General features: G+C 43.4%; 1 protein-coding gene across 4 annotated transcripts in view; it reads right to left on the bottom strand.

Moving 5' to 3' along the window:
* Positions 1–23,422, bottom strand: part of LOC117539027 (splicing regulatory glutamine/lysine-rich protein 1-like) — a 45,093-nt gene extending 21,671 nt beyond the window's left edge. For 2 of the 4 annotated variants that reach the window (XM_034205025.1, XM_034205022.1), the window contains exons 1-2: positions 23,113–23,422; positions 867–964 (exon numbers count right to left, since the gene is read on the bottom strand). In XM_034205025.1, the coding sequence (XP_034060916.1) occupies positions 867–911 (45 nt within the window). In that variant the 5' untranslated portion in view covers positions 912–964; positions 23,113–23,422. Of the gene's footprint in view, positions 1–866; positions 965–1,144; positions 1,288–8,934; positions 8,958–23,112 lie in introns of those variants that run through there. The other 2 variants (XM_034205024.1, XM_034205023.1) reach the window with 2 other exon arrangements.
* Between the last annotated feature and the right edge of the window lie 826 nt (positions 23,423–24,248).

Below are 24,248 nucleotides of genomic sequence, written 5' to 3'. Positions count from 1 at the left end.
GTTGAGTGAAACCCACCAATTAACATTAAAAGGGCCAATTATCAGAGGCAGGGTGGGTGGATTTAAGGTGACTTTCACGATCTTTAGTGGAGACTTTAGAATAGATGCTATGCTTTGTATGCAGTGGCAGAGTTTAGGGGCTGCAGCTGTTGTTCTTTTGGGGAAAAAAAACTAATTGCGATATCTTCTTCTTTCGTGTAACGTCAGAGGTCCAACTCGGTGTCGTGTAGCCATGCCCGCATCTCTGGTCCTAAGTCGAAGAGGCTGGCTTCCGAGGGTGGTCTATATAAAGGGCAGGTGGTTATTATATGTTCGGCAGTCTGTTCAGGGTCACCGCACTCGCATGCAGAACTGTCTGCCAGGCCCCACTTCTTCATTGATGTTTTGAAGCGACCGACCCCAGTTCGTAGGCGCATATGCGATATGATTTGACTAGAGAAAGTGATCGTTTTTGAGACACTATTTATTGAAAAATATATTTAAATGATGTGATACCCCAAACGTGGGTATCTGTGCCGAACAACGATACTATTATTAAGTCTGTAGAATACCATTTGTAGGAAGGGACTTCTCTGCAGCTCCACAATACTTCACAATTCTACCAACAATTGCACCAAGTCCGATATTAATATTGCATTCTTCGATATTGCAATTTCCATAAAGATGTCATTAATTCTGCAGCCCTAGTAAATTCCAAAATGCTCAATGACAAATGTTATCAGAATATTTGTATATAGCAGTTACAAGGAACCTACGTGTTATGATATATTTCTAAACATCACCCATTTCTCTTTTGGAATAGCAGCGTGTTGAGTACCTGGGTCATGTGACAGTGAGACATAGAGTAAGGGTGTGTGTGGACTCACCAGAATTTTCTCAGGCTCCTGCTGGGACTCAGAGGAAGACTCCATGTTTGTTTTGATCCAGAGTCCGGCCTGTCAGCGCTGCTCGGACCACTGCATATCTGAGAGAGAGAGAAGAAGAACACAGTTCACTAAAAGGACAATATGTTTAGTGCAATTCCTTTCACTTTGGTTTTTTTGGTGTGTAGGTTTGTCTATACAAAACACATTCTCTACAACACACGTTGGTTAAGTTTCTCCCTTTCACACCAACTCTACAATCAGTGTTGTAGTCAAGTCACCAATTCACGAGTCCAAGTCACTCTCAAGTCCCCACTTTTCGAGTCCGTGTCCAAGTCCGAGTCACCTAGGGAGTGTCCGAGTCGAGTCCGTGTCCAAGTCCGAGTCACCTAGGGAGTGTCCGAGTCGAGTCCGAGTCCAAGTCCGAGTCACCTAGGGAGTGTCCGAGTCGAGTCCGTGTCCAAGTCCGAGTCACCTAGGGAGTGTCCGAGTCGAGTCCGAGTCACAAGTCTTCATGTATTAACCTTCGTGGATATATTTGTTGAAAAAACTGTTACTTTGCACAATTGTAATGTATATAGTATCTGTATATGTTTCTCTTTTTGAAGAGTATTGTCTTATGTATATTCTATATTGTGTATTCTTAATATATCTATAATCTATCTATCGATCGATCGATCTATCTATATGCATGCACTGAAAAATCTACTTTAATTACAAGTATTATGTCAACAGATTTCACATAACTGTATTAGATTATTTGAAAGCAATAACATTAAGTTGAACCTAATATTTTGTATTAAAACTAATATTGCTTTCAACTAACCTAATACAGTTGTGTGAAATCTGTTGACATAATACATTTAATTAAAGTCAACGTTTCAGTTGTTTCGGCGTGTATGCATCTGTTGATTTACATTCAGCACACAATCGTCCCTCAAAGGAGCCCTTGAAGGGTCAGACTCATGTGTTCTCCATGCAGTCACTGTACCTGCACAGAATACATTACAACACTAACCCTCCAGTTCATAACTGTCCTCCCACTGATTCAAACACTGCACTCAGACCTCGACATGAACACGCGGGACCATCTGGTAATTACACTCTGCGCTTTTCAGGAGATTATTTTGGGCGGTGCAGTTGCCTGCCGACATGTGGTGTCCTAAAAAGGCTTTTAAGATTATAAAGGGTACCCACTTTATCTGATTGCTGCTTCAAGTGGATATTTTAATGATAAGGACCAAACTGAGATTCAGCATCAGACCACGGGGGGGGGGGCATAAGGGGACCAGAGAAAGAAGAAAAACCTTTCTCTTCTCCTTAAAACAGATTTATACTTACATATATATTTAAAAAACAAATGTATTTCTTTAAGAACAAATAAATATATGTGTTAATAATTTAGTTTTTGGGAGAAGGGGTGGGATTTAAATAAGTGTAAACTTCTTCCCACCCCTTTTCGGATGTGTAATTAAGTAGATTATTTGTTTGTATTAGGGATGCCAGTGATTATTCGATTATTCGTTACAGTCTCCATAATCGAATATTATTTTTAAAAATCGATTTTATTTATATATTTTTATTATTATTTATGTTTTTTCTTTTTTTTTCTGGCTTAGTTTCAACCAAAATATAAACTAATGCTAATAATAGTAATAGTATTAATAATTGTAAATGGCCATTGGTCACACCACCAGTTTGTTTTACTGTAAACTTGGAGGAAGCCTGCGTGCAGAGCAGACTGCTGCTGCAGCACGCACACACCGACCCCGCCCCCACCCCCCCTCTCCCTCACACGTGCGACTAAAGATAAACAAAGCGGCAGGTACGGTCGGTCGAATAATCGATTATTATTCGCCAGGACTGCCGAATAATCGATTTTGATCATGGTCAGTTTCTGGCAACCCTAGTTTGTATATAATTTAGAATAAGTCATATTTTTGTAAATCAATTTTGACATTGCTTAATTTTGTATTGTATAATAATTCTCATGTTAAATTTGTGTATTATTGTTTTACACATTCAAAATAAATCTAATCAAATCAATATTTTGAAAATCGGCATCAAATGAAGTGTTGAATCGAGCTGTAGAAACTCCAAGCTTTACTATTGTAGTAAAGTATATAAAGTACATTTCCCACCTCTGCTGAGAAGCCGAAATCAAAAGGGAGATGCTGTGCGACCTACAGAGAGAACATGAGTTTCTTCAGAGGTGCCAAGAGGAAGTAAAGCAGCTTCAGGAAACTCTTAAAACCAGTGCCTGTTTTCCAGGTCTCAGGCTCGAAAAGGACATTCCCAGAACAAATGACTTCCCTTCTAAAAAGGGGTAAATTAATAATATGTTTCCTCAAAGCAATGATAAACCTGTGAGTTGGATGTAGAAAAGTCAGAATCAATATAGAATTTTTTTAATTTTAAAGTAAATTCAGATTGAACACAGTAAAAAACTGTAAATGATTGTGTCCGTCCAAAAAAAACAAACCTTACTTATAGTGAAAACCACCCTTGAATGATGGGATGGTAGACTAAAAGCTTGTGGAATCCAAACTACAACATATAATAAGTACCCTGTATCAAGATTGATGCAAAACAAGTGACATTTGACCTTTTTAGAGAGATTTAGAAAAAAACAAAACACTTCTGGGGTCATTTGGGTGGATTTTCCATATCTCTGGCCCCTCGGTCGATTTTGATGATTGACACCTCTTGTTAACCGTTAGAGCCAATAGAATCGAGGGGAAGTTCCTAAAATCCATCTAAACATTACCCATTGGTGAATGAGTGATGCGTAGCCAGAACAGAGAGGCGAAGTCCCTCCCTTTCCTCCATGGGACCTTATTTCAGAAAAGTTATGCATTGAAGTCGATGGAGAGAGAAAGATTATCTTTCCATCCCGTTTGAATTGTGCCACGAATTACACACATGATGTTTGTCAATTTAAAAGATAATTTTGCAAGTCAAAAAAATAAAAACGTGTTGTAAAACTGTGAAGTAACACTTTGTTTGTGTGAAACGCCCAATGACCTACATCTCCCGTCTCGCTCCACACACCCAGACGGCCGTCACGTTGAAACATTTCACTTCTTTCTTTCAGAATGAGGCGGAAAGTATTAAACGAGGTGGAAATCACTCCAAGTCTGGGCGCGTTGAGAGCTGTGCACACACACAAGGGGAGTTAGTCGGTTCCGTGAGAGCCAGCATGCGGGACCGGGATTCTGGGATTTGTAGTCTTTCTAGTTGCGTATTTTCCATAGTCTTATATTTCAACAGTTTTACGACAAACTGTGACTTTTTTGACGTGGAAATTATTTTTTAAGATTGACAAACATCATATGTGTAATTCGTGGCACAATTCAAACGGGATCGAAAGGTAATCTTTCTCTCTCCATTGACTTCAATGCATAATTTGTCCGAAATAAGGTCCTATGAGTCCCACCGGAAGGGGAGCGACTTCGCCTCTCTATGCCCAAAACCGGAAGCTGTCATACACTCTCGTAGCAGCTAATATGAAGTCTCCGTTATTGACATACATATGAAGATGGATTATCAGTTATCATTTCAGACACATTGGATTAACCTTCAGCAGCGTTGTTATCGTTGATTCACCTAATAAACACAATGGACACGCCAGTCACAGACAATCCACTCTGCTACTACACTCCCGTCTTTATTTTCTACAACACTTTTCTGACACCTCTCCCCTTGCTGGCCCATAACAATCTGTTTCAGCCGCACCACAGCAGTGTGCCAGCTGAGAGCTTTGAGTCAATGCCAAAGATAGAGGGCAAACACACAGGGAATCCTAAAATGTGTGGCTTGGCAGTGTCCCGAAAACAAGGCGTGAAACACCTGCAGAGGGGTTCCTCCAGAGCCAAAAGATCACAGGGAACCTTTTCAAAGAATATATACCTGTAGGCGACACACTCATCAATTGCAGAGTCAAGTTTAAGAGCGTAAACACATGGTTTGTGAATATGCACACCTGCAAACAAAACAAAAACAACATGCACAGTAGGGCTGAACGATATATTGTGTCATGGTGATAACCGCGATATGCGCATGCATCGCAGGGATGTGCGATTTTATTAATCTTTTGTATTCATTTTTTTTTTTAGGACGTGCGATATTAAGTAGGTAAATTAACTCAAACACGTCATGTTACAATTATTTTGCTGCTTGCTACAAAAGGAAAACTTGCGCGGCTCTCATGTCAGGGTTACTTGAGTGAGTGACATGCCGGCTCTGCATGCACAGCAAATCACAATCACAGCAGGCCCCGCCCCGATCACAGCAGGCCCTGCCCCGATCACAGCAGGCCCCGCCCCGATCACAGCAGGCCCCGCCCCGATCACAGCAGGCCCCGCCCCGATCACAGCAGGCCCCGCCCCGCTAGTTTGCAGACCATCAAAACACCGGTAAAAAATGAGCGAGGCACAGGAGGACAATACCGGCGAGAATGAAGATTTACTTCCAAAAAGAAAAGCAACATCTGCCATCGGGAACTATTTTGGATCCAAAAAGGTTCTTCTCTTCTTCACAGATGAACCCCCTTATTTGAGGGGAAGCAACATGCATTATGATGACATGTTAGATCATGACCTAAGGTATGATGAGTCAACCAGTTAAGATCCAGACGGCCGTGACTAAAATCCTTCATCCGGTTAAATATAGTTAAAAAAACGCAATATATATCGAAGGGGAAAAAATATCGCAATGTCAGTTTTTGTCAATATGGTGCCGCCCTAATGCGCAGGATCGCAGTCTAGTGGCACAGGAAACTTGGACTAATGTGCAACAAACCCTGTTTCTTTGTGATGAATATCGGTGGATAAATGATGGATTTATGACACAATACCATAATTAAAACAATGAGAAAGGTTTCTGCGCAGAATGATGACACAAAATCCCTTTCATTAAGTACAGCTGATCCCCCACAAAGGTTATTTATGTTCCTTTGGGTCTTGTTGGCTTATTATGTCATATATAAATTAGGGCTGTCAAACGATTACAATTTTTAATCAGATTAATCACAGCTTAAAAATTAATTAATCAGATTAATCACCATTCGAACTATGTCCAAATATGCCATTTATTTATGTATATTGTTGTGGGAATGGAAAGATAAATGAAGAAGGCGGATATATCCATTTAACATACAGTATCTATGTTTATTATAACATTTTCTGCGTGTCAAAATGAAAGACAACCCACACACCTATCAATCATCAAACCGTGGGGTCTTAATTCATTACGTGTTGATTTCTATCAACGGGGGAGTACTTCAGGAAAGTCGACAGAGGGGGAGGGGCTAGTGGAGTACTTCGTGACCACAGAGTGTGAACGTTGTGATCAGCTGTTTTAGCGCAGTTTTCCAGTGAAGGGGGGGGAGTCTCCCTCCGCAGCCGGTTGGCGTAGTTTTGGCACAAGTCCGTTGTACAGACCGACGTTAACAGCAGCCCTGTCTGTGCACACGGAGACCGACTCTGTCGTCCGGTGATCTAACCGCCTTCTGGAAAAGCTTCACAAGTACGTCGGTACGCAAATGCGCTTTGTGACACAAGTGACGGTACGCATTTCAGATTACGCACATAACCTGCGTACCAGTTATGTGCACCCCTGTACTACAGCAAAAGTATTCTCCGTCGGGACTTCCTGCAACAACACCACGCCGTTATCAAAGATGTTCTATTGAGAAGACGATCACTACGTGACAAAAGTTTTCAAAACCGTGGCTACTGAAATCAATCTTACTAACTGCTGTCTGTGCAATTTACTCCGCGCGAGTTGGCAGACTTTATTTTGCTTCCTTTAACATCATTTTTCATGGTGGGCTAAGCCATTTCTTGGTATGGGTGTAGCCTACCCCAGCCATACCCTGGCGCTGCCACTGGTGGCAGTATGGGGCGGGCCATTCTGCACATGCGTTAAATGCGTTAAATATTTTTAACGCAATTAATTCAAAAAATTAATTACCGCCGTTAACGCGATAATTTTGACAGCACTAATAAATATACAAAAATAAACCGTTGAAATTGTTTTCTTTCAGCAGCTTTAAATAGGATTTGATCAATCATAGTATATGCACTTTTGATTAGGGCTGCATAATACTAACGGCAGGCTGTTCACTATTGCATACATCACAAACAAAAAGTATGCATTGTTTAAGAGCAGGTTGTTTAACAAGAATCAAACATCACAGGAAATGCTCAGGTTGAAAAGAATGGGATTTTGGATGACTTGTCGCTATTGTTTTGAATGTGCAGTGTGGAAACGTTCACTTTGATTGTTTTGAGATTAACAGTGGAGCTCAGCTGAAGGGCGGGCAAGGATAGCAATCATTTCAGAGACTAAGCTGATCGTAGGGACGCTGCTGTCTGACAGCCAGAGATCTGCTGTCACTGCTGAGCGTTTGAGAAATGATTGCATGTTGTTAAGTGAGATATACGGAGCCAACATGCTGGATGAGATACAAGCAAGGCATGAGGTTGTAATGTCTCGTGTTTCCCACTTCAATACAATTCAAACAGAAAACCACAGTACTTTTTGTTTTTGTCTGAGCGTCATCAACGTGGAACACTCCCTTTGAACGCATCTTAAAGCTCACAATGAATGAACTCGGTCAAAACACAAAAGTAGGCTTTTTTTAATGAATTATTATTTAGGAGGAATTTAGATGATATGGACCCAGAAAAGTTGTACTTTTTGTTTTTGTCTGAGCGCCATCAACGTGGAACATTCCCTTTGAACGCATCTTAAAGCTCACAATGAATGAACTCGGTCAAAACACAAAAGTAGGCTTTTTAAAAATGAATTATTATTTAGGTAATTGAGGAATTTAGATGATATGGACCCAGAAGTAGAGATTAAACACTGCCACATATATCTTTAAAACAGGTTGCCAAGGTCTACACCTCACATCTCTAAACAAAAAACAGCATGACCCAGAATCTCTTTTTCTTTAAGATCTAATATGTGAAATATGGTTCATCTATTTGGAGAATTGTAAGCTGTACTCTGCTCTGTTTGTGGACTTGCTTTTATTGTATTTGTTAATATGCAAATGTTATTATATTCTTGGTCCGTACTTTAAACTGATTTCTAGTAACTGCACACTGTATTTTATTTATTTTTAGCATTATTTTGTAATCTGCCATATGTCTAATGTTGGGGAATGTTCGGTTGAGTTTGTGAAAATATATAATAGTATCACTAAAAGACGATGTGCAAAAGGTGACGACGGACATTTCATTTGATAAATCAGAGCGACATGTGGATGGGAGTGCTGATGAGCGTGATGAAAGCTCTGAACTCCCGCGGTGTCAAGGAGACCGTGTGACCTCGGCTGTTCCATCCCATAATAGACAAACACTGCTTACTAACGTACGGCTCGAAACGAGAGGCAAACCAGACAGAACTACAGAGCTGCACGGTGAAGAAATGTGTGTGACGCACAGAGTCCCAGTTATAATGTGTGTGTGTGTGTGTGTGTGTGTGTGTGTGTGTGTGTGGTGTGTGTGTGTGTGTGTGTGTGTGATGCCTCTTGCGTAACAGAAGAGAGAGGCTGAGATGTACAGCACAATCAGCCTTAAGATCGTTCGTTTTAGAGGGTTTGCAGGGGTCAAAAGGGTGTAAAAAGTTCAAAGGTCACAGCGACAGACGGTATTCCTGTGACCCGATAATGACCTTTGAGAAAAAGGAGTTCATGGTGGACGAAAAAGAAAAAGAAAAACAGCCTGAGCTGGAGGATGAATCGCAATCCTAATCCAAACACGACGGATGCGGTCAGCAGCTTTATGATTTAACTCCTCGTCTCAGGCTGGGATTTCAACAGCTCTCTGCGGTCCGACACCTCCGGACACACTCTCCGTATCGACTCAATATGTGGCCTCGTGAATTAGCATCTGTTAACCCAGCCGAGCGCACACATTTACGCCCAAAACAAGCGTCGAGAGGGATATTATAAAACCCACAGCAACATAAACAGACGATATTCATCCAGGTCAAGTTCAGGGGCATTTCCCCACAGAGGCAGCATGCACATGTGCAAGAGGGAGGGGGATGAAGGACCTACCTCGTGCAGCTCGGGTGGCAGAAAACATTACATTCACAACCGAGCCTCTGAGAGAGGACGAGGCAGAGGAGGAGAGAGAAAGAGAGAGACACATAGAGATGACATCACCATATTTGTCTTCCTCCTTCTCCGTGATGTAGGCTATGTGCTGAGCAGCAGTGAGAGCTCCTTCTGTGTGAGAGCTTTTCATAAAAAGCTTGTCCTGCTGGATGTGAAGTCGATATACAGCGAGGTACCCCGGCTAAGTGCTGAAACACACACGAGGAGTGAAAGAGAATGCACACGAGTAACGCAGTATTGTGTTGGTGGTTCGTTAAATGACAGTGTATTGCTTGGTTTGGTGAAGTTGACATTAGAAATTGAAGCCAAAGCTGCCCTCGAGGAGATTCTCCATGGGCTCCACTTTATGTAAATCAGTTGGAAACACATTTGATCTCAATCATAAAGTCTAAGAGGTTTCATTTGAAATGCTACATACAATAGATTTCATTTATTCTATGACTGTTTGTACTCAGGACGAGGACACTCGGGACGAGGACACTCGGGACGAGGACACTCGGGACGAGGACATTCAGGACGAGGACATTCAGGACGAGTACATTCAGGACGAGGACATTCAGGACGAGGACATTCAGGACGAGGACACTCAGGACGAGGACATTCAGGACGAGGACATTCAGGAAGAGGACACTCAGGACGAGGACATTCAGGACACTCAGGGCGAGGACATTCAGGACGAGGACATTCAGGACACTCAGGACGAGGACACTCGGGACGAGGACATTCAGGACACTCAGGGCGAGGACATTCAGGACGAGGACATTCAGGACGAGGACATTCAGGAAGAGGACACTCAGGACGAGGACATTCAGGACACTCAGGGCGAGGACATTCAGGACGAGGACATTCAGGACACTCAGGACGAGGACACTCAGGACGAGGACATTCAGGACGAGGACACTCAGGACGAGGACATTCAGGACGAGGACATTCAGGAAGAGGACACTCAGGACGAGGACATTCAGGACACTCAGGGCGAGGACATTCAGGACGAGGACATTCAGGACGAGGACACTCAGGACGAGGACATTCAGGACACTCAGGACGAGTACATTCAGGACGAGGACATTCAGGACGAGGACATTCAGGACGAGGACATTCAGGACGAGGACACTCAGGACGAGTACATTCAGGACGAGGACATTCAGGATGAGGACATTCAGGACGAGGACATCCAGGACGAGGACATTCAGGACGAGGACACTCAGGACGAGGACACTCAGGACGAGGACATTCAGGACGAGGACATTCAGGACGAGGACACTCAGGACGAGGACACTCAGGACGAGGACACTCAGGACGAGGACATTCAGGACGAGGACATCCAGGACGAGGACATTTTTATAAACTTTAATGGTGATGGATTTGATACAAATATTGTTTCTCGGGACGAGGACATTCAGGACACTCAGGGCGAGGACATTCAGGACGAGGACATTCAGGACGAGGACATTCAGGAAGAGGACACTCAGGACGAGGACATTCAGGACACTCAGGGCGAGGACATTCAGGACGAGGACATTCAGGACACTCAGGACGAGGACACTCAGGACGAGGACATTCAGGACGAGGACACTCAGGACGAGGACATTCAGGACGAGGACATTCAGGAAGAGGACACTCAGGACGAGGACATTCAGGACACTCAGGGCGAGGACATTCAGGACGAGGACATTCAGGACGAGGACACTCAGGACGAGGACATTCAGGACACTCAGGACGAGTACATTCAGGACGAGGACATTCAGGACGAGGACATTCAGGACGAGGACATTCAGGACGAGGACACTCAGGACGAGTACATTCAGGACGAGGACATTCAGGATGAGGACATTCAGGACGAGGACATCCAGGACGAGGACATTCAGGACGAGGACACTCAGGACGAGGACACTCAGGACGAGGACATTCAGGACGAGGACATTCAGGACGAGGACACTCAGGACGAGGACACTCAGGACGAGGACACTCAGGACGAGGACATTCAGGACGAGGACATCCAGGACGAGGACATTTTTATAAACTTTAATGGTGATGGATTTGATACAAATATTGTTTCTTTTGTAAAACTGGGAACATTTCACAAGAAACGGACTGTCGCAAAACTACATTTTGCACATTAGAATAACAACAATATGACACATATAGATATATAGATAAGAAGGCAATCAAGTACCTATTATTTGATAAATATTTGTACTTAAAGTGTTACCTTTAGATTTGTTTTATCAGTATTTTCCTTATATTTCTTTCTTTATGCTGTTTGCTGTGTATGTTTACCTGTCTACCCCTGATGTCAACGTGTGGTGGTTACATCAATGTATGATGTCCATAAATATGTTCTTGATAAAGCGAAAAAGTATTATGTTGGTGGTTTTTGAAACACCTATTCGAAATGGCCACACAATGAAGCACCAGTATTATGCTTCCAGCCTTTCCTTATTTAACCTCCTCAATAGCTTTTTTATCTTTTTGGTAACAGCTCTCCTGGTAAAAGCTTTGGACAAAATCTCTCCTCTGCATAGCGTCTACTTCCACCTTAAATATCTCCCTTGGCTCTTTCCTAAATCTTACAAAATGTTGCCAGCAAATGAGGTCTGAAAGAGAGACTAGGACCTTGTCTGACCTTTCTGGATGGCCATGTGAGGGGATTACAGCACTGCAATGAAAAGTCATCTTCAGTGGGATTAATGAGACTGAAGACGGTGACCGAGGCATGTACAGTGTTTTCAGAAAGTGTGACACAGACTTACAGCAAGTTCTGCGAGACGAAGGACAGAGCACAGTCTAAAAAAGTCTTCCGTTCACACGAGACCGCTCGAAAGCGCTGGAGACGCTGTAGTACATATGCCGGGCCTGTAAGTGGCGCTGTACTTCCGCCACAAAATACACCAAAAGCAGCGAAGAAGACCCCCGAGCATGGTTACCATGGTTGCCCTTCTGTTTATGCCCCGGATTTAGCAACATGTAGTTCATGTAATTCTCCATGTTGACTTGTTGACTTGAGCTGTAGATTTTGCACTAACATCTGTAGCACTGGCAGTAGCTACTGTCCATGCTACAGCAGTGAGCAGCAGAGGTGTGGAGAGGCGGGGCTATGGCTACGATCGTAGAGGGCGTACACACTGAGCCGTTTGGCCTCCAGAGCGTTCCGGTTGCAGATCTATCCACCTTGGGACCCGTTATCGTTAGCGGGGTCCGTTTCCGCGTTTCCGCGTTTCCGTTACGGCCTCGTGTGAACGAACCGGCTATACGAAAGAGAAAAGTAGCGGATACAACCGTTTGCGTGTAAACAGCACCAAAGACATTTAAAAAAGAACATCTTTGTTGAAGAAAGAGGTGTTTTTTCCCTCAAATAACAGCAATTATCAGAGAATAAAGCCTGCACAACCTGAATGAACGACTGACGCCTTGCAAACAATCTGAATCAGTTCTACTGTAGATTTGAAGACAAAGAGTTCAGTCCTGACACCATCCCCCAAGACACCTCCCAACAGCCTCAGTCTCACACCTCCACATCCCCCTCCCCTTCAGTGTCCACTCTCCCACACCACTGACCTCCCCCGACACATCAAATTCTCTCTCAATCAATGAAAGGGATGTAAACAGACTTCTTTGACTCACTAGCAGAAAAGCGGCTGGCCCTGACAGTGTCTCCCCCTCCTCCCTGAAGCTCTGTGCTGATCAGCTGTCTCCTGTGTTTACTGACATCTTCAAGTCCTTTGAGCGCCTTGTCCTGTCCCACCTGAAATCCATCACAGACCCCCTCCTGGACCCCCTGCAGTTCGCCTACAGAGCCAACAGGTCTGTGGACGACGCTGTCAACATGGCCCTTCACTTCCTCCTCCAGCACCTGGACACAGCAGGAACCTACGCCAGGATCCTGTTTGTGGACTTCAGCTCTGCCTTCAACACCATCATCCCGGCTCTGCTGCAGGACAAGCTCTCCCAGCTGCACGTGCCCGACTCCACCTGCAGGTGGATCACAGACTTCCTGTCTGACAGGAAGCAGCACGTGAGGCTGGGGAAACACGTCTCTGACCCCCGGACCATCAGCACCGGTTCCCCTCAAGGCTGCGTTCTTTCCCCTCTGCTCTTCTCCCTGTACACAAACAGCTGCACCTCCAGTCACCAGTCTGTCAAGCTCCTGAAGTTCAGACGACACCACCCTCATCGGACTCATCTCTGGTGGGGACGAGTCTGCCTACAGGTGGGGGCTGGACCATCTGGTGACCTGGTGCAGGGACAACCACCTGGAGCTCTCAAGATGGTGGAGATGGTTGTGGACTTTAGGAAGAACGCAGCCCCACCCGCCCCCATCACTCTGTGTGACTCCCCAGTAACTGCTGTGGAGTCTTTCCGCTTCCTGCGCACCATCATCGCCCAGGACCTCAAATGGGAGCAGAACATCTGTTCCCTCATCAAAAAAGCCCAGCAGAGGATGTTCTTCCTGAGGCAGCTGAATAAATTCAACCTGCCAAAGACAATGATGGTGAACTTCTACACCTCCATCATGGAGTCCATCCTCACCTCCTCCATCACCATCTGGTACGCTGCAGCCACAGCCAAGGATAAGGGCCGGCTGCAGCCTGCCATCCCTCCACGACCTGCACGCCTCCAGGACCCTGAGGCGGGCAGGGAAGATAGTGGCCGACCCCTCCCACCCTGGACACAAACTGTTCAGCCCCCTCCCCTCTGGCAGGAGGCTGCGCTCCATCAGGACCAAAACCTCTCGCCACCTGAACAGTTTCTTCCCCTCCGCTACCGGCCTCTTAAACCAGGCCCGGCCCCCCACAGCCACAACGTAGACTCTATAACCAGGGCTGCACATAACTGGTGCGCAGGTGTGCATGCGCACCTCCGCCAAAAAAAGAGCACCGGGTCATTTGAAACAAAGCGCATTTGCGTACCAACATTGAGAGAGGGAGAGAGAGAAGGGAGAAGAGAGAGAGAGAAGGGAAAAGAGAAAATAGAGGAGAGAGAGAGAGAAGAGAGAGAGAGAGAGAAAGATATTTGTGAGTTGCATATGAACCATGATATGAACTCAGGGTCGGCCCGTAGCGCTGGCTAGACGTTCGCCTAGGGCGCCAGATCTGTGGAGGCGCTGCGCTGGCAGTTCTGGGAGGGAAAAAAACATTTTTGACCGTTGGGGCTCATCCTAATTTTCGGCCTTGATGTAACAACATTCATAATTAAGTAAATGTAACACCCTTTTCACCCCGGTTACACTTTTCATTTGCCCTGTACGATGGGCGCTGTAAGTGATGAAAATGGGGGATGTTGGCTTATCTGGCGCCCGCAGCTCACAGCCAAAATGCGAGTGAGCGAGGGAGAGAGGGAGGGTGCACCGGTACCGGCGCTGTTGTTATTAGAATCTGGTGCTAGCTGCTCTAACGGATATAAGAAGAAGATGTTTCTACAATGATGTGGAGGGAGAGTCCTCTCCAGTCAGACTGAGAGGCTGATACTACAGCTCAGTGAGGTAAAGGACTCAGGAGTGTTTAGATAGTTCACTTTAGTCTAAGTTCAAATGGTTTGGTCACAATTTATGTAAACACATATTTCCAAGGCACTCCTTTATAATTATTGGGATAAACAGGTTTGAAATCATTCCAATGTATACTATAGGACAGTAACCAAAAATATCCTTTAAAACTGAAGAGATGAAAAAAAATGCATAAATAAATAAATGTTAAGGTAAAATAAGATATGAATGAACAACACAAATAAAATAAGTTACATTCATTTGTTATTGGCTATGGTAGGTTATTGGTTATGTTCACATACTTATTTGATTACATCCACTTGTCTAAGATGACAACAGAGACTTTCGACCCAAAACTAGCTGTTGACTTGTGGATGCAAGCAGCTAATCACAGACTCAACCAGAGAGAAAGAAGTAGGCCTACATCATCAGCTACCATGTCTGACAGAGAGGAAGACAGTGAGGAGAACAGTCAGGAGGGTAGTGATGACAGCTTGTAGGATTACTGGTCGTGCTCATGTTGTCTTGTGTTCACCTCTGCATGTGTGTTCTGTGTTCACCTCTGCATGTGTGTTCTGTGTTCACCTCTGCATGTGTGTTCAGTGTTCACCTCTGCATGTGTGTTCAGTGTTCACCTCTGCATGTGTGTTCTGTGTTCACCTCTGCATGTGTGTTCTGTGTTCACCTCTGCATGTGTGTTCTGTGTTCACCTCAGTGTGTGTGTTCAGTGCCGTGTGTCTGGCAAATAAAGTCAAGACCCCTCAAAAGTTACAGTTTATTTCATTTTAAGGATGAGCACCAAGCAACATCTCCAGGTGCTCCTTTGAGAACCAGGGCAAAAAAGTTATGTGCACCCCTGACTATATGCATTACATTAATGCACACAATGTTCAATACTGCTTACTGCACATATTCTTATTTCATATATTATATTCTATAACTCATTGCTATTTAACTATATTTTATTACAGTGTCCTTAAAGATGTTTTGTTTTATTTTAGATGTTTTGTTTTATTTATTTTATGTGCACCACGACATCAAGTCCAATTCCTCGTATGTGTGAACCTACCTGGCAATAAACCCGTTTCTGATTCTGAATACAAGGTGGAGAGATGGGTCCACAGAGATAACTTATCTAAACAGAGAGAAAAGAGGCGGAAGGAGTTTTGAGACGATGCTAAAATGTTGATAAGAACAGCAGGATGTTAAAGTAACACCTCATCTCAAAAGAATCTTTTTTTAGCCAAGAGATTGAGGAAAAAGTCTTTCAAGGACAATCAGAAAGGAGGCAGGATAAAGATTGGATTAACTTCATTCTTTAAGGTCTCGCTAACCGTGGCACTGTGACACTGGGGGTTTGAGATGGGAGAGACACTAAATGCCATCTAGTCATTCATCAGCAGAAATCATCGGTCCGCTAAAACGTGATTCAGACAGATCAGAGAGGAGTTCAGAGATGTGACACCCCAAATGCAATTTGTTCGTGAATAATGCATCTCAAGAATGTGTCGCCGTCACGCTCCCTTTCCTCTTGGGTCGTGACTTACAGCCAACAGAAAAGCTGTTCAGTTTTGTTGACCACAAGTCAGCAAACTTTCAGGTCAAGATCAAATGTAACTGTATTGTTGCTGACACTGTACTGAGCTCAGCAAAACAAAGCATCACCACAAGCTCATGAAAAGCCATGCGTTCCTCAAAGTGATGCAGCTGTGCACAGGAATCGAGTGAGTAAATTGGGTCAAGAGAAAGCAGTGCATACAACACTTGTATCTCTCCAGCTAAACAACAAGAACTGCTGAACAGAGGGCGAAGTAGGGATCTGCCAAACCTCGTTATCGTCCAATATTCGCCATGTTGACTGCCATCATCCTTTAAGCAAATGAGATTACATTCACTTAGGCAGCGGCCAAATGTTGTCTATTGTGTCTGTGTGGCATTAAAGTTGTTTCTCCCGGTCAAAGTAGAACAAAGCTGGCATACACAGCTGCTGATTGGCCGAAGACGCAACGACTCGGTCACGAGGTGAGAGCAGAACAGGGGCCCTCGCTTGTTTCAAAAGGATATATAAGTATTACACCACCATCTGTTTTTTTTGACACGTTTTCTTTGACTTAATACGTGTATATGCCTTTGTTACGCAGGAACATATTTAACGCCATCACAACAAGAACAAAAAATAGGGATGCCAGATAATTATCGGTCCGATATTAGGAATGATGACGTCCTCCCGATAAACCCGATACCAGTATTAATAGCCCCGATAATATACAATATATTTTTTGGGTAAAAAAGAAGAAAACATACTGCGGTGTGGATTGGGATGAGGGGCGCTTGTTTTTCACTCGGCTCCTCCCGTTTTGCCAGTACTGTGGTATTAGTGGTTTAGGAAGAGGGGAGTTCTTCACAAATCCAGCGCTCCCTAACTCGTGAAGCCAGGACAGTAAACAAACATGTCGTCGGTGGTATGGGCGTTGGAGCTATGTGCAACTCAAGGCATATGCTCGAACCGGAGCTGCCTGGACGCTGCAATCATGTTGCACTATCCGTGCTGAGTGTGCTGACTTCTCGTACAATGTCCCACTGTCTGGCTTCCTGCATAAAGTCAAGTGCTCGGCGCAGTTGTGGCGAAATGTCGCTTCTCTGTTTTCATTTAAACAGCTCCTTATATCCGTTAGCGCAGCTAGCTAGCACCAGATGCTAACAACAACAATGCACGTAAGGTCTCTCTCTCGCTCGCTCGGGCCACACGTACACACACCCTCCCGGTCCTCCCAACAGCCAGTCGGTGCCTGCCGGTGAGCGTGGAAGTGTGGTCTGCCACAAGCGGGCGGCAGGAGCGGGGCTGTCAGCATCAGCTTGTAGATGGTATTTTAAACTCGATGCGCTCTGAAACTACGGGGCGGCCGAGGACAAAAAATACACATGCGTTAATCGCGTTAAAATAATTAGTGGCGTAAAAAAAATTGTGGTATCGGTCTTGAGAAGCAGGAAGTTATCGGTATCGGTTTCAAAAAACCAATATCGTGCATCCCTAACAAAAAACCTTGCCCAAGGGATATTAGTAGAGAACTACAGCGAGAGAAAAGGCATATTCCCAAGGCCTTTGATTCCATCGTCTCAAATTACATATTTCTCTGATCCTTTTAGAAGTGGATTGTAGTTGTTCCAACACTTTGCCTCAAGTCAAAACATTAGTACTCTGCAGTCACTTGCAAATGTTAATTCCGGGTGTTTTTTCTGTCTCTTCTTTGAGATATGTGATTCAGCTGTGATTCAATGCGAGGTGTGTTCGAAGGCTCCACCCGCAGTACCAAAGAGATGTCATGAGTCAACTCAGGAGCTTGTGGTGTTTTGTTGAGACTGGAAGTGTCTCCAGCAACTGGTTGGCAAGATTCCAACAATTCATATCTTTAACGATGACTCAAGTCTCACCAACCAAGGAGCAAAGGATCAGATTATTTTGGTGCTCAGATCTTCAAAACGTGAATGAAGATGGTGAAACCTCTTTAAATGTAACAGATTGCTCATTAATCACAGAGGAAAAAGCAGGCCTTCACTGTTTTGTTCCGCCCTGTACCACCGAATGCAAATATCACCTCTACCTTGCTTGCTCCCCAAAAGCACAAGAAGAAATAGAAGACGGTCAATGTGCTGTTTGTTGTGAAAATGTGGCTGTGAGTGCACTCTTTTGGGAAGGTTTGAAACACACGCTGGCCTGATTTACCACCACATTTTTGCAACCACAGTTGAACTGTAATTAGAAATAAGTAGACTTCTATAAAGCACATCTGTTGGCGATCTGGCATGGACAGATGTTGATGTCATGACTCATCATTTAGCTGGAATGTATGAGAAGAAAATGAAGTCTGCCTGTGAAATTCCTGCGTTATGTAACTCTGTTCCTAACATGACTTTGTGGTTACCTGCAGACTGCCTGAATTATCATGCATGCATACGCAGAAAAGTAAGTAGGCCATCTTAAAGTCATCTTCATGTTTTCCAGTTTGAAGGACACATGCTACCACACAACTGTAAAAAACTACAGCTTGGGAAAATGGCGTAAGTCAGCGTTTCCGCCAGGGGGGCGTCTTGCCGTCTTTTGACACCCTTAGTCTGGTGGGATTCTTTTCGCCGGCAGCAAAGCGTGTTCCTGTGACGGAAAGTGTACTGCCGGCGAGCCTTGACGAGGGGTGCTGGTGGAGCACGCGCGTGAACTGCGAGCGCCGGAGCCTCGCAGCGGCGAAACTGAGACTCCGTGGCTCAGTGGTTAGTGTGCTGGACTTCGAATCAGGGGGTAACAAGTTTGAGTCCCACTGCAGTCAGCATGTCGTTGTGTCCCTGGGCAAGACACTTCACCCCAAACTGTTGCTGTGGGGATTGTCCACAGTACTGAATGTATGGAAGTCGCTTTGGATAAAAGCGTCTAACAAATGACATGTAATGTAATGGAAACTGCGGTCAAATGAAGAGCCGTTTAGGGGCCGAAAGAGCCGGCTCTTCTTAGTGAGCCGAGCCAAATGATCCGGCCGGAATTCCCATCACTAATACGTAAAGAGATAGTATCTATAAACGGTTCAATTCAAAATTAAAGTCACGTGCACGACCTCTCGGGGTGGACGCCCTCTCAGCCCGGCTCTGGCGGAAACACTGGTGTAAGAAATTCAGTAGATTAAGGTTTCGTCCATGAATCACTTGATAAAGAAAGATTCACATGAGACATGATTTCATTTGTGAGCAGTTTGAGTCAGTGAGACATAGAAAACTAAAGAGATGATACTTGTATTCTATATTACAGATGTTTCGAAGCCAGTATTGTATCCAAAGCCACTTCTAGTTGAGTTTTGAGGCGCTTTAACAAGCAACACACCCTCCTCAGCAGTGGACTTGTTGTAAAGCTAGCAACCACTCTCTCCATTAAACCCTTACTTCACCAGGCAGACATATTGAAGGTGTGTTTGTACAGTCTTGTTTGATGCCCTACGGTAGTTAAACCTCTTGAAATAATGAAGGCTGAAACAATTAGACGCTTGCATTGTAATAAAAAGAGCTGTTAGGTAAGCTTCGGATGGTGATAAAGACTGTTGAACTAAAGGAAAGAGGGACAGAATGTACCGTGATGTGTGTGCTGCTGTTGGATACATCCAAGAAAGGAGAGGCAACTATCTCACTTGGAGGACATCTGGCATTCGTCAGAGCAAATGCATCTAATCAGCCGTCCCACAGCCAGTGGCCCGAGTGTCCCAGCTGGGAGATCAGGCTCTGGCCTTGGCTTTAAATTCACTTTATGAGCAACACAGCGTTTGTTATGGCTTCTAAGAGTGAGACAGTCTGGAGGCCCAGAGAGACAAGGCTGCTGTGGTGTCTAACTCGCATTTCAATATTTTCTCAGTCAAGGGCAATAATCAAAAACTCACCTTGACTTTTTCAATTGTTATGTGTTGTTTTAATGACTTGTTTTAGTTCATGTTCAAAAAGTACATTGTTTTCCATGTAAAGATAACATGTTGTTGTTCTTGCATTTATTAAAAATGTTTAATCCTAAGAGACTTTATTTATGTTCAAGGTCGTCTCTCATCAGTGTGTGTGTGTGTGTGTGTGTGTGTGTGTGTGGGGGGGGGGGGGGCTGCACGATTTAGGGAAATTATCTAATTGCGATTTTTCTGACAGATATTGCGATTTGCGATATTTGTTTTTTAGCGACCCAACGGAAGTTTATTGTAAAATGCGGACGGTCGTATCAACGTGCTCCCGTCTCTAGCACCCCCGCAGCCAGTGTGTGAGATCTCATATGTATATTGATGTTTAGATGTCACAATTGTACAAAGCTTTCGCAATACATATGTCACTATGGTCATGCTAATAAAGCTATTTGAATTGAATTGATGTTTCATCACAAGGCTAACCTTCTTTTGTCTATTCCCTTCTAGAAAACAATACAACGCAAATGAAACCTCCTGTTGACATAAGACTCCACCCGTGAGCTCTACCTTGTTTACTTAATGTATTGCAGGAAAGATTAATCAAAACGCTCAAAACACTTTGCGATGACAAGGCATTGTTACTAGTGTCCAAAGAAACGGCCTCTCTCCTGGCAACAAGTCAGTCCTCTGTCCCAGCACTTGGCATCATGAATCAGTTCATTAACATAACGGTGTATCTCATGGTAAATGTTCCACTAAAGCACATTTTCCATGGCATTAGTTCCCAAAAAAGACTTTCAACCAGATACCAATAAATAGTATTTTTTGCAAAAATGTTAACTGATAAATTGAGAAGCTATTGCTCAATAACTTTTGAGTTTACGTGTGTTGTTGTGTATCATTAAAGATATTTAGAAGACTTCCAAACAACTCAAGATACTGTTGTTTTCCTTTGCATGTCAATACTAATATACTCCCGGAGCAGAGTCTCAGAATCAAAAAGCCTGTTTTCGTCCAACAGCAGGGAAATGTATCGTGTCCCCACGGCAAGGTACAGATAAAAGGCAAAAGTGAAATACTTCTGCATTCAAATTAAAGCCACGTGCATTTTCCACAAGCTGTGGTTCGTGAAGGGCAGAATGGAAACCTCTTTGGCGGACAAATGAGCTCCTGTGACCCCGGAGCCTTTATCTCAGCAAAACGAGGATGGAAAACATGGAAATAAAGAAGTGAGTGGCAGGACCTACATTGGGACAGTTACCCAGAATAGACTCACTCATAAAACCTAAGGTCAGTTTGCTTCATCTTTCTATTGTCACAAGTAAGCGTCTAAAGACCAGAGAAGTTGGCTCCGTAAAAAGTTATAGTAAACAACTTTAGACGCTGATATCAGATATCTGAAAACAAACCAGGATGTGCAGCCGGATGCATTGATTGTCTGAATAAGGAACCGTTCTTACTGCCAGCCAGCGTCCCGTTTCTTCTGTCAGGTGAAAGTGTAAACAGACACCAGGGCAGAGGAGGCAGCGGACATACAACACTGCAACATCATACATGATATCAAGCCTTCATAACCTTCAGCATCCATCTGGTTGAATTCCATATATTTATTTGTAACTACAATAAGGAGTATTTTATTCCTGTACTATTTAATCTTAGATTCTGTTTTTAGCTCATCTTATTATTGTACATGTATATAGTTGACTTCTTAGACATTTACCTGTACATTGGTCTTTGCAACATTCTCTTGCACTATTTTATTTCAGTTTTCTTCTTATGTCTTATATATATTTATGTTGCATTGCTGAAGGAGCCTGGGACTTAAAGGTCCCATGTCACGGCCATTTCTACTGATCATAACTCCATTGTTGAGGTCGACTAGAATAGATTTATATTGTTCAATGTTCCAAAGTCTCATTGGTTTCTCATCCAGCATCTCTGTATAGTTTGTGTATTCACTCTCTGTCCTACACGGTGTTGGAGCTCCTGCCCCCCCCTCCCTGTGAGCCCAGTAGCCGTCTGTGAGACAGCGAAACCCAGCCCGAAACACACACACACCCGCAGCCTGGCTGGGAGTTTGTTACGTCACTATACCCAAGAAGTAAACAATGGAAAAAGACAGGTCTTCTCTGTGTTAGAGCTTTACTCGCTACAGGGTGTACTTTGAGGGTTTGTGACTCTGCAGACCGTTTACATGCAGAACAACCTTCATAACACGAGGGGACGGGTGATAACCAGAAAAGCATGACATGGGACATTTAAGATTTCCATTGCCATTACTACACTGAAGCTACTCTACATATGACATTAACACCTTTGAATCTGTGGATGTTTGAGGTTGGTGCAGGACAGGTGGGGGAAACAGCTGGGGAGTTGGGATAAGAAAAGCAGCAACATTTGCATCACTGAGGTAATATCACACAGCACAGCCAAAAAGATGCACCATTCCTACCACACATCTCCTAGTTACAGTGAGGCTGCGGGGAATGATTAAGCAATGTTCTGCTGGATAGCACATCGCGTCCTGATTACACGGGAAGCTAACATCACACACTTGTAACTAAATGAAGATTATTCCTAAGTATGTTCACACTGAGATGCATGTGAACCGTATGGAGATGGAGCAGCTGCTTCACCTAACATTTAACAACCTGGTTTATTACATAATAGTACGCAATGCCCGACTGCAGAGTCACCGCTGTCAACCATGGATGTATAAAGAGACCCCCATTCATTTCGATGAGTTACGTGGCGCATGAAGAGCAAAAATACCCGTATGTGGGCCCACTGAGCATGCGCAGTTGAGCTTTCCCTTAAACCCAGCCTCCCATCTCCCATGTGTCAAATGAATGGAGAGAGAAAATAACTCTGGATTCAACTTTAAGCGCATTTTAGACCCGAATGATTCAAATAAGGGCTATAAACGTGTTCGTGTTGGGTAGTTTAATTAGCCCATAAAAAGTTATATTATTGATTTACAGACGTCTCTTTGCTCAATGTAAGTCAATGGGAAAACAGTATTTGTAGGCCCAGTGACGTCACTTGAGTTGTAGTACCGCCGTTTGGCCACTACGTAGAATTTGCATCAACATCCAGCGCACTTCCGAGGGTTTTCTGCCAACTGGCAAATTAGCAATTAGGCTAACTGCCTTTAATCAACATTAACAGGTGGTGGAAAGGCAGTGTTGCGTTTATATTGTATTTGTGTCTTACCTTTGCTTCGTAGAGGTGTCCCGGTAGGTTTTTCGAGTGCCTCTCGGAAGATAAAGCGGTTGTAAATATCCAGGAGGCTCGTCTGTCTGCTAACTGTAAGCTAGTTACTGTTTATTACTAACGTTAGATATTTACTGCTTTCAGTTGGTGGTAGATAAGCTTCGTCTTCAACCAAACGGCGACAAAATTAAAGTTTAGACAGTTAACGTTAACTTCAGAGTACAATATATTCTTTCTACCAGCTGTTGACCACAGATATACAGTCAACTTGTTAGCCCGCCTGCCTGATTCTGTCATGGGTTTGGTTTGATTGGAGTGATGTCAAGAAAACCGGAATGCACTGTACTTCCTGTTAGACCTTTCAACATAAAAGCATCCCACAAAAACAAGTACATATTTTTCATCTTTAATTGTTTGAATTTAACTAATAATAATAATAATAAAACGTAATATTGATGTAGTGCTTAAAGATACTTTGAGGAAGAGGAAACATAAATAAATAAAAATAATTAAATGTAATGTAATTATTATTTAATATTATTATTTATTTATTTGTTTATTAGTTAATTTATTTGTATTGATGTTACACACAATTCCCAAACTTTACAGGTTTATAAGAGACCACATTTACAGTTGCAGTGTTAACACATGTATTTCACTAAATATATAAATATATTTTTATCGCTGTTTATATTTGTGTGCCCCCTTTAAATACCCTTTTCTGTCTACAGACCACTTTTGCCAAGACAAGACAAGTCTGATCATGTCTTTACTCTATTCATGTGTCTGTTACTACAGTAAAACAATGTGAAAACATTTTTAATATCTGTATTTTCTGTTATTTGATTTTTTTTTTTTTTTTATCAGGATGGAAATCAAATATCAAACATATAATAATAAAATAAAGGAAGATTGTCAAGATGTCAAGAACAACATGACAAATAACAATTAAATGCTATATGTAGTGTCCTTAGCTAAAGTATAAAATGGAGAAAATACGAGAATGCTTATTCGTAAAAATAAATCGTAAAGATATATTTAAGCAATAGCTCACGACAGGCCGTGGTATATGGTCATTATATCACAGTTAAGGGGCGTGGTATATGGTCATTATATCACAGATAAGGGGCGTGGTA

This window comes from Gymnodraco acuticeps, unplaced genomic scaffold (genome assembly GCF_902827175.1).
Source record: "Gymnodraco acuticeps unplaced genomic scaffold, fGymAcu1.1, whole genome shotgun sequence".
Taxonomy (NCBI): domain Eukaryota; kingdom Metazoa; phylum Chordata; class Actinopteri; order Perciformes; family Bathydraconidae; genus Gymnodraco; species Gymnodraco acuticeps.
The sequence above is the reverse complement of the archived record's forward strand: the minus strand, read 5'-3'. Positions and strand labels throughout refer to the sequence as shown.